The 11,666-nt window shown below is 31.8% G+C and overlaps 2 protein-coding genes across 2 annotated transcripts; one reads left to right on the top strand and one right to left on the bottom strand.

Moving 5' to 3' along the window:
* Positions 1–383: 383 nt before the first annotated feature.
* Positions 384–4,655, bottom strand: LOC106475092 (tyrosine-protein phosphatase non-receptor type 21-like; the record flags this gene model as incomplete). Its single annotated transcript, XM_013935787.2, has 4 exons — positions 4,641–4,655; positions 3,637–4,266; positions 3,004–3,222; positions 384–561 (listed from the first exon to the last, which is right to left on the bottom strand). Coding segments are annotated over exons 1-4 (1,042 nt in total), but the record flags the coding sequence as incomplete, so codon positions are not given.
* Positions 4,656–6,242: 1,587 nt separating this feature from the next.
* On the top strand, positions 6,243–11,660 carry LOC106475091 (tyrosine-protein phosphatase non-receptor type 21-like). Its single transcript, XM_022379301.1, has 4 exons — positions 6,243–6,272; positions 7,288–7,447; positions 7,958–8,121; positions 9,094–11,660. Exons 1-4 carry the CDS (start codon positions 6,243–6,245, stop codon positions 9,220–9,222), a joined length of 483 nt encoding a protein of 160 aa, XP_022235009.1. The 3' UTR covers positions 9,223–11,660.
* The last annotated feature ends 6 nt before the right edge of the window (positions 11,661–11,666 follow it).

The following is an 11,666-nucleotide window of genomic DNA, read 5'->3' as shown; positions in this document are numbered from 1 at the left end:
TCATCAGGTACCTTGTTGAAACATTGTACATTTGCTGTTATGTTAAACTTATATTAAAGTTTTTCTTCATTACCCATTCAAGCCATCTCCAACCATTATTGGTCTCAAAGTGGGTTCCTCGTCACCGAATTTACTCTACAGAATTTTGTGGAACATAATCCCATTTACCTGTTCCTCTAATTTCAGTTAAATATGCTACATGGGGTACTATATCATTGGAGCCTATCCACTAAGATATTAACACGTACAAAATAATGCAAAATCTAAATAATAATACATTGCTTCCAAAAACTAAATATGTAACGTACACAACACTTGAATAATTATCTTTCAAAATAAAAACAACATTTCTAATCTTCAAAATACTAACAAATAAAAACAACATTCTCCTCCACTCACTGAAAAAAAAAAAAAAGAAGGAAGAAGTGATACCTGGATTCCAGTGACCATGACAACTATGCTAACACGATGTTCCCAAATCATCTGCCAGAAACTGTGGACCGTGTTTGAGAGTGGGGCCTGAGCAGCAATATAGAATCTCTGGACTCCACCTATACTCACCTGTATGTGTTTTTATAAGATCTTTCATAACAAGTCAATTTATATGTTATTATGATTTTCAAATAAAGTTTCTCTTAACAAAACTTCTAACATTCCATTCAGTAATAATACTAGACAGTTTTTTGGACATTTCTCTCTTTTTTCCACCTACTAGCCTAACCTGGTTAATTTATGGTCTTAGGTTATGAATGAGTAAGCTCTTTATTATGAAGGCTTTGTTCTTTATAGATCCTTGTTTAGATATTAAAATAATGAATAAAATCTCTGTTTTTAACAGAGCTTACTCATTCATAAGCTAATGCTGAAAATTAACCATGCTAGTTCAGCTTATAAATTAGTGCTTGTTTTATAACCTTAAAGAAACTTTTTTGTAATTATAATTAGTTTACCTACTAAGTGATAATTTTGTCTGAATAACATCTCAATTACTGACAGACCTAATAAAAAAAACATAAAGCTTTTAACACATAATCAGGGTAACCAAAGATTTCCAACACTCCATTGTGAATGCGTATCCATTTTCTGATCATTATGAGTAATTTGATGCTGGTTCTAAAAATCACGTTGAAAATTACTAATCGCCTCTAGTTTTGAGTTATGACAGATCTATTCAAAATATTCTTATGTGTCGTGAAAATGACAAATTTTTTTAATAACTTTATATATTCATTGAAAAATTGCATTTAAGAATGTTCAAAAACAATACATAATAGCAATACCATTTAGAAACTTAATGAGTATAATAAGATTATATACTGAGAAAACATTCAGAGACACAAAAAGCAACAATGTTTGGTATATCTACTTTGCAGGCCTAGCAGGAGTGCAATAACTTTCGGACCACCACACGTGTTACCTATTTGATGGCCTCAAATATAATCTGCATGCATTGATAACTTTCTTTCATGTTCACAGCTCGAGCAACAGGAATCGATGGCTTAGTATTCCCACTGTGCAAAAATACAGCTTTCAGACTAACTTTAGATGAGTTGATAAAAGTCTCCAATCTTAAAGATGATGTTAAGTACCTATTTCTTCCATTAGTGCAACAACATTTGTACAGAAACACAAAGTATCTTCCATGCTGTAGTGAGAAGCAAGACTTTGATGGTGACTTTGGTAAACTGAAACTTTTGTAGCTGGAGCTAATATATTCTATTGCTGTAAATGAGAGCTAAGAAGTTCCCCATGTTTCTTTGATATAGACAAGTCACAAATCAGATCATTTAGCTCTTCTTGTGTGATCAAATGAGACAGGTTATGTTGAGGTGCCACAGGAATAGAATTACAAGATGAAGAGAGTGAAAATGGTTCATTGTCTTCTTCTTAGGATAACTCTCTTTCTCGATTTGCTGGTGGATGTGGCACTGGAAGACCATCCCCATGAGGTACTGGTTTCATTGCAGATGCAATATCTGGATATTTAATGTATTGTTTAGTTTTGCCTGAATATCCAGAAACATTAGCCATGCAAAAATAATTGTTCATTACATGATCTTTTGGCTCACACCATATCATGGGAACTGCAAATGGCATACTTGCTCTCCTCTTATTCAGCCACTGTGTCAAGCCAGATGTGCAAACTGTACAACACGCATTTGGAGCATCAATTTTACACCCAAAATAGTGATAAAAAGCTACTTTTAAGTTGTGTTTGATGTTTTTCCTTCATGAAACTGTAATATATTTTCCACAAGTGTATCAGAAACTGTTTGGGTGATTTTTGCACTTTTTGTGTACAGAACTAGAATTTAAAAAACAAAGTTTTGCAGAATTTTATTATATCGCAGGCATGATGCAAGGAAGAAGATCGGATTTTGTTTTGACTGTGCTCGGAGTGAAGTGAAGTGACCAACTGAGTGAGTGAGAGGTGTCTGACTCCACCCCTTTTATGGTCAGACGAGGGAATTCTTGAATGTTCTAGCAAACTGAGCATGTGAGGATTTTGTGATTTCTTGATGGAACAGGTGAGAGTGGGAATGAAGGAAAAGTGGTAAAATTTGCTACAATTATATCAAGAACAAATAGCATATATAAAGAATATATTTGGACTTTTACACCAAATACAATAGAGGCAATGTTTGAAGTTATCAAAAATGTATGCCTTTTACCCATTAAGTTGTCCAAGTAAACTTAATTTCACAGCATAAATCTATTGTACTGAGTTGATTGCATGATATTTCATGTAGTGCTGGTAATATATTAAGATATTAAATTAACTTAATAATTATGGACAAATTCTGACTATATTTTTGAAACCAGCATCATCAAATTACCCCAAATCACTTGAGATTTCTCTAGTAGGATATGTTTTGTTGTCCAGTGTAATCTTTTATATAACAAAAAGATCCAATTTCTTTCTGAATAATTAAAAATGGGTGTGAGATGGCTTTTTTTTTTAATACAGTACTTCAGACTCATTTACAAGCTTATAATACTTACAGTTATATGAGAGGCATTGATGTATCCAGTCTTATTCTCTTTATTAGGTGTCAAACGAACCCTGTTTTCCTCGTAAGGAAGGACATCTTTGAATCGGTTCCTGCTAATATTTTCTGGGAGTAAAGCAGTAAGGATCTGTGTTGTAGGTTTCTTTTTGATGATCTGTTCAAACTCTAAGAAAACCTCCCCCTCTCCAAGCTTGCTTTCCAGCATCTGAATCTACACATACAATATAGGTAACACAGAATAAAGTCTGACTTTAAAATAGACAGCAAGTCTCCTGATGGAGTAAGTTACCAACTGAAGAGTTGAGTTTTGAAATACAACACCTTAATCTGAATAAGATATGTTAAGTTTACCACCAATAAACAACATCCTATTAACAAAGGATGTGTTAGTAATGGAAAATATTATCCTAGTAATTAAGCTCAAAGTCAAATATAACATCCAATTAACATACTGGGTCTTAGTAGCAACAACATTAAACAAAAAAGATGAACAACTTATTAAGAGTAAAAATTAAATCTTATACAAAGAAACATGACAGTAATATGTAACAATGGTAATTAAAAACAAAGTTAACTTAAGAATAACAGTTATAAAAGTCTTGATCATTGGTTATGAAATATTTACTTTTGTATCCCTTGGGGAGTTCACTCCATCTTGTCTGGACTGAAGCATATCTGGGGGGGATAAAGTAAGTCCATTCATAGCTGCCACCATCATTGGGCCCATGGCATGTGCATAGGTGGGGGTTCCTCCCCCTTGTGGTGCTGAGACACTCCCTATTCGTGAACTCTGTATGGGTACTGCATCAGTATCAGTTCTCATTTTAATGTGATCATCTTGTAGGAAGGTTACTGGGGTGTTAGATTCTAGGGGAGAGGGGTTTTCAAAGACTTTATTCTCTATCTGATGTTGTAGATTCTGGGACACACCAGAAAGGCCAGGGGGACCAACAGCTGAGAAGGAGGGAAGTGATGGTAAGCTCACTCGAGGTTCACCGAACGTGGTGTCAGGCACACACTGAGGTAACACATCCATGTTTATAGCTGCCTTCTGTGGTACTATCTCCATACTTTGAGCTGGATGAGGAGGTGGTACAAACTGCTTAGTAACAGCAGGATCATTGGTATAGATGCTGGGTTCAGAGCCAAGTTTCATGCCCATAGCATTATGCTGATGATTTTCTCCAGAAGCTATGATATATGGGTAGTTACTAAGGTTCCTACGAGACACCAAGTCTGGACTAGTACTTGTTACCTGAATGAAGAGAAATAAAGAAAAAATAATAATTTACCGATTTACTTATAATGTCAAAATATTTATGGATTTGAGCAATTATTACACAAAGATCTAGTAAAATAAGTTGATAACAGAAAACTTTATATTGTAGGTGTAAATAATCTTTAATCAATTGCTCTATTGCAGTATACACAACACTAACTATCACGCTTTCTCATGTACATTATCATTCTGAGCAGTATTAGTGCTTGAACTTGGTGGATCTAGCCTTATTCTCTCTACATTTGGAGGTTTATTGAACAATTACACAATAATGTGTTTATTTTAAAACCAAATTAACCATATTTATACATTTGATGTTTTCAAAAGTTATCAAAACAAAGTAATCTGACCTCAATTTCTGACATGTAACTCTCATACACACCTTTGAATGTAAATAATATAAATGTTTGTAGTAGTCATAAGTGTATTTGTATACTGCTGCTTAACTCTCTCAACATGGGCTCGGTCAATTTGACCGACTACGTGACCTCTTTGTACTAGGTTAATCTCTATAGATTCAATACTTCTAACTTTCAATATAGTGTGTATATGTTCACAAAATTTGGCAGTCTTTCAGTTAATATTACAAGTCTTTCAAATACAAAAATAATAATTTTTAATGAAGTATTTTAATAAACTAAAATAAAAATTTGTCCTTGAATATATTGAGTATTTGTTTTGAATAGTCCTTGTGCAAAGTGACCAGGTGGTAGCACTGCCTATTGTTCATCAAGATGGTATTTTAAATACCTTCTTAATAGGTCATCAGAATTTTGCAATGCTATATACTGTTTCCATTTATAACAATATATATGTAATGACTGAGTCATAAGTTCTAGGAATGTCTGTAAATATCATACCAAAAGTTTAAATTTCTTGTTCTTTCTTTTGCTTTTTTATTACATGATAACTCAAAAACTAAAGCAAAGGTGTTAACCAATTTCACTGAGGTGACATAGTTTCAAATGGAGTATCCACTTTTATAAGTATTATAAATAACTAGTACTAACTAAAAAAATCATAATTCCAGTGTAAACAATGTTATCATTACCCCTTGAAGTTAACTTTTTTACAGAAATTTGGTGTTCCTTTAAAGACCTTAATACAGAGTGAAACAGGAATTCCTAGCCAATAATAGACAAACAATAAATATTTCAGTTAGAACCTCATTGTACTCAGTCAGAAGTGCCCACTGCTTATGAGGATATTCTACAATGAATAGCAGAATTTACTGTTCCCTTTCCATAATTATTTTAGATTATTACAGTTACCTCTAATCTACTGAATGAAATCAGCATTATTTTACAAGTTCTTTTCATTTATAAAAGTAGAAAATTAAGGAAAATTTTGATTATTGTATTTTCAGAAAATAAATATCAACTGAAAACATACCTATTAAATCATTTTAAGAAATCAGTTTATTTTGTACATAAGTACAGAAGAGTGGTTCATAAATCTTCCAGTAATGGTGTAATTAGTTTAAATGGTTATTAGACTTCTCTCTTCACTAAGAATTACCATTTTTTATTAGGCAATGCTGAGTGAAATATCTTGTATATACTTTGAACATTAGGAACAGGGAAGAGAGAAAAGTTTCGCTTACTGGCCACAAAATGACAAAGAAAACAACCAGTTGAAAGTTGGAGAGGTTTGTTAAGTAACATTACAAATGTAATATAATCATTTTAATATAATAGTGAGTTAATCAAACAATTTCACTCCTCTATGTTCATCTTCCATTAGAATATTTTTATTTATCTTTTTTTTTTGGAAGATATGGTTTGTTCTAGAAAGGATTTTTAATACTAGAATGTTTCATTAAACAAAATAATTTTGAAAGTTGAAAAATTGAGTTAGAACATCGGTTAACATAACATTATTAGGATATTATTATTAGGCGTGATAATGTTTGCAATTTATTATTGCTTACATGTAATACTGAAACAGCCAATATGTTCTTGAATAATCAAATACTCTTAGGTGTAAATATATATATAGAATAATACTCTGGTTCCAAATTATTGGTTGTTTTTTATTCTTCCATAATTCTAATGTGATTGAAATAATGTTCAATAATATAATTATATTAAGTGGTTCATCTGTATTCAGTTTTTATGTGAATTATTATTGTGATTTTAAAGCTACTACAGGTTAATAGAATGTAACTAATTATAGAGTTAAAATTCTGTCAATTATATACAAATACATAATTTTTCCATGTTTCTGTTCAGCTTATCCTGTATGATATTGTAAATGATTTTCTCTAGTTCTGTAGTTTTCCTCTAGTTCTGAATCTTTTTCCAGCTCTAGTTCTGTAGTTTTTCTCTAGTTCTAAACCTGTTTTCTAGTTCTGTAGTTTTCCTCTGGTTCAAAACCTGTTTTCTAATTCTGTAGTTTTCCTCTAGTTCTAAACCTGTTTTCTAGTTCTGTAGTTTTCCTCTGGTTCTAAACCTGTTTTCTAGTTCTGTAGTTTTATCGTTATCTGAATTTGTTCCTCTAGTTCTGAATCTGTTATCTAGTTGTGTAGTTTCCTCTAGTTCTGAATCTGTTCTCTAGTTGTGTAGTTTCCTCTAGTTCTGAATCTATTCTCTAGTTGTGTAGTTTCCTCTAGTTCTGAACATTTTCTTTAATTCTGAATCTGTTCTCTAGTTTCCTTGTAGTTCTGAATCTGTTGTCTAGTTTCCTCTAGTTCTGAATCTATTCTCTAGTTGTGTAGTTTCCTCTAGTTCTGAATCTTTTCTCTAATTGTGTAGTTTTCCTCTAGTTCTGAATCTGTTCTCTTGTTTCCTTCTAGTTCTGAATCTGTTCTCTAGTTTTCCTCTAGTTCTGAACCTGCTCTCTAGTTTTCCTCTAGTTCTCTAGTTTTGAACCTGTTGCGTGTTGTGCTGCCTTTTGCTTTACCTTAACTGTTTTATCGCTTGTTAATGAATAGCTTGAGTCTGTTAATGTCAAATTCTTCTGTAGTTTTTATTCATGATTTTAATCTATCCTCTTTAGTTCCACATCATCAGAAATTATAGCGTGTCCTCGGCGACATACATCACATGCTCCTTGGTGATAAAACATGCCCCATCCCGAACACAACGACCTGTCTGGCACATTCAGTATACTGACTGGCCTGATCATGGTTGTCCTTTGAATTTGCAAGGTTTTATTAGTGAGTTATAGGACTTCATTTTTATAAGTTTATTGCTAATTTCTAACTAGTGTGATATAATATTATTTTAAAATTCTGAATTATGTAAATGTTGTGTGTTGGCAGTCATTCAAGGTAAAGTTAGGACATATGATTAAGAAAAAACTGTGTCAATAAATAGCTAATTATTCCAAGGTTCACTACTTCATGTCACTAGTCTTACTACTTTCTTAATGAAAGAGTATGTAAGCATTGTTTTGAACTGTTATCATAAACATTTCCTATTTCAGATGTATCTTAATTTGAAAATGTTATTTTAATTTCATAATTGTCTAATTTGTGGAAATTACTCCAATTACCTTTCCCCTACATTTAGTGAGAATGCTTAATGTTGCTTACATAACTTGTGTAAAATGTATGACATTTTAAACCTTTGTAGGTTCTGTTTAAAAAGCTCACTAAAAATTCAGATTCAAGTTCATTATTAAACTTTAATTCAAAACAAATTGTAGAGAAATAATGGGTTTTCAGATTTTATGGAACAGATAGATTCTGTTCGACGACTGGCTTTAAATGAACAACCACCTGAAAGAAGTCGAAACTCTCCCACTCTAATTCACTGCAGTGCTGGAGTTGGACGGACAGGAGTGGTGATGTTGTGTGACATTCTGTTTTATTCATTAGATCATAATGAGGTGAGTGTCACAGTTATGTTGGATCCTCATTTATTTATTTCATCTTCTGGTGAATGACATTTGATTTTCATGAAACTGCTGAAATGTTTATCAATTAATATGCTTGTAGAACAGTGGAAAACATTTACTTATAAACGAGTGTATACATTTTTTAATTCATCCGGTTTTGTCAATTCAGAGAACTGGTTTTAGATTATCTGGTTATTTTTTTGTGTACTTGTAAATAACACATTCATGGTGCTTCAAAAACAAATGTGTAGAATTGAAAGACATATATGATACAATCTAGAAGACCTGAATTCAAGAATTTTTAAAAGGATCTATCTTTATGTTATTAAAAAGACATGTTTGTGTTCAGACTAGTGCTTGGTTATCAGGTGTCTTTTACATACAGGGTGAACTTTAAACATCTAAAACCTGTATGTAAAGATTAAGAAACCTGTTGTTTATTTACAGTAAAACAAAAAATAATAATGTTTATTTTAAACCAGCATCACAATCACTGTCATTTTAAAAGGTTTCCTTTAAGAATTTAATGTCTGAGAAATTTGTTTTTTTTTCTCTCCATATATTCTTTTATATGATCAGAGAAAGTAATCAGGTAACAAAGATGTCAAAGATGTACAGCCACAAGTGGCATGTAAAATATTAGATACAAATTTCATTCTATGGTAATTTTATATGTTATATGTAATAAATACGTGTTTCATAGCTCAAAGAAGGAAGAAACAAACTTCTACACTAATACACAGTTTTATGCATGTCTTGCCACTTTACATAAAAACATTCCATTTAAGAAAATACATTATTTCTTACAGTAACTAAACAACTTCAATTTTGGTTGTAAAGATCGGTAATGAATAAAATATAATCATCATATATACATGTGGTAAGAATTTCATTAGTGAACTGATATCTCTGTGTGTACTTGTTGCATGTTCCTAAATTTCTTTGTTTTTTCTTTCACTAAAGACTGTAGATATACCGAAGGTGCTCACTCAGTTACGACTACAACGAATGCTCACTGTACAGACGCTGGCCCAGTACAAATTTGTATATGCCATTTTAATTCAGTATCTTAAGAATTCTCGTCTGATTTAAGCTGTCGCTTTTAACTAGAGTTTTGTGACAATTATGTTTTCCCTTTCATGCTCAGCAAGTTAATATGCTTCACTTATGTCACGAATGTCTGTATACTTAAGAGGCAGACCATTGAGATTGATGTTGGATTGTTCATATTTGCATGAAAAATGTTATAATGTGTAGAATCGTCTTTTTTTTTTCAAATAATTTCTTTTGTGATATATTTTCAAAACGTTTTTATGTGCTCTAACTATAGCTAATGCACCTTAAAATTAATTAATTATAAAAGTTTTTAATTTGGTCCAAACAATTTGATGTTTTTTAATTTACAGCAAAGGTTTTCAGAAATTACTTGGCAGTGTGGATTTTTGCTATTTTGGTGCTTTATAACTTATTTACATATAAGGTATTGACCAAACTCTGCCAATGGACAAATTTGTTTTTAATATTCTTTCTTACAGTTTTTATTGGTAAAAAGCCAAATGTATATACAAATATTTTGTCATTTGACATAAAGCTTGTTTAAATAACAGACCTCTGACTATTTTTGAGAATGGTATGGAACATTTACTTGTTTTCTTTAACCCTTCATAATTCTGAGATACCAGAAGAAAATACAATGATTATGTATGGCATTGGAAAGAGCAATCTACAAACATTGTGGCCTGGTGGTTAGGGGACTCAACTTGCAATCCGTGGGTCATGGGATTGAAACCTATCACTGAACTTGCTCGCCCTTTCAACCGTGGTAGAATTCTAATGTGATGATCAATCCTACTATTCATTTGGTAAAGAGTAGCCTAAGAGTTGGTGATGACTAGCTGCCTCTCCTCTAGTCCATCACTTCAAAATATTGATCATATAGCCCTCAAGTAGCTCTGAACGGAATTGAACAAACAAGTCTGCAAAATGCCTCAGTCTTTCTTAAACCTAATAATAATGTTTTTCTTCAGGCAATTCATGCTACCGGTTGATTAAATAAAATTACAGATAGTTATTTAGTGATTTACTACAGTTGATCACTATCATTCCTTTAAATCATCCAATGAAAATAGTTTTAACTGATGAAATTGAAAAATATAATTAAGAGGTGATTAAAATAAATATTTGTTGCGTTCTTTAACATTTTTGACTACCTTCATCAAACAAAAAATTTTATGGAAAAAATTATAGTTTATTAAAAATGTTGGGTTTTTCTTTGCAGAATTTTTTGTTGAAATTCGTTATTGCTAAATATATTCAGAATGAAAAAAAAGTAAATCAGTTTTACTCTCACCACATGTTGAATCATGATGTGTACAGATAATTTTTAAGCATTTTTTGCTGGTCTCAGAAGAAAACCATAACGACTAAATGGGAATGTAGCTAACTCACAGATAGTATATCAATAAAGTGTTATTGGAACCAACACAGTTCACTAACAGTGAACAAGTCTCTGTTCAAACTACCACCATCTAGTGCTTAGCTTATGTATATAAGGTATCTCTAGGATATGAAAATTCCTTCAATGATGTTGAGTATGAATAAAGGTTATTTCCAGTCTAATGATGTTTAACTCTCCTAATCTCCTGGGAGTAAACACACCACAGTGTCCACAAAATAAGAGATGTAGTGCTAAGAGGTCTAGAGATGTGGCACTCACTTAATTAAATCCTGTAGTTCAACTAGCTTCAACGGAATTATTTATCAAAAGCTGTAAAAAAGTTATTTAATGGTGTACTATTTTTGTACCATTTTGTATACTCTACATTTAATTAATCCAATTATCCATTGTATTTTGCACAAACTTGTATTTAGCTAGACACTAGTTTAAGACATAACCTTAATATTTAGATTTAGTTTTCATGTTCACAATAGTTAAAAATTCAAATATTTAATCACTTCTTTTTTTTTTTCAGAATTTATAGATTAATGTGTTTTCATTGAGCCAGTTCTGTTTACTGATTTTTAACATTATAGTTTAATGAATGTAAATTAACAGAGAACTGTATATTTGTTTATGTGCATGATATTCTGAAGTTCACAGTTTGTGTCTGTGTCCAAGATGTCAGGGTTGATTGTTGACCATCCCCCCCATTGATGCAGCAGTAAGTCTGAGGGTTTACTATTCATAAAATTGAATTTTGATATTTGCAGTGAATACAGCACATATAGTCCAGTACAAACTGACATGGACCCATACATTTTCCATAACAACCAAATTTTTGTTCGAAGGACTTCTGTAAGATATCAATATTACGTGAAAAAATTCCCATAGTTCACATGTGGGGAAGTAATTTTTGAGACAAGTCAAAATACATGCATGTGATATCCTTGAAAACGTCAGTTATATAATTAAGTTTTGGAATATATGGACATGGATTGTTTTTGGAAATAACAAAATGTTCCTCCATGGAGGACAAAACAAGAAAGAAGAGAGAATAATAATTCCAGAATTTAAAACAAGATCAAATTCCATTTGC

The sequence above is a fragment of the Limulus polyphemus genome, unplaced genomic scaffold (assembly GCF_000517525.1).
Source record: "Limulus polyphemus unplaced genomic scaffold, Limulus_polyphemus-2.1.2 Scaffold8069, whole genome shotgun sequence".
Lineage (NCBI taxonomy): Eukaryota > Metazoa > Arthropoda > Merostomata > Xiphosura > Limulidae > Limulus > Limulus polyphemus.
This window is presented reverse-complemented; position numbering and strand designations above follow the sequence as displayed.

Bases quoted from the DNA above. Each gene is read 5' to 3' on its own strand.
- LOC106475091 (XM_022379301.1), top strand. From the start codon at position 6,243: ATGTTCTTGAATAATCAAATACTCTTAGGT. The intron at 6,273-7,287 runs GTAAATATATAT...TATCCTCTTTAG, and splicing joins ATAATCAAATACTCTTAGGT to TTCCACATCATCAGAAATTA. The intron at 7,448-7,957 runs GTGAGTTATAGG...ATGGGTTTTCAG, and splicing joins GAATTTGCAAGGTTTTATTA to ATTTTATGGAACAGATAGAT.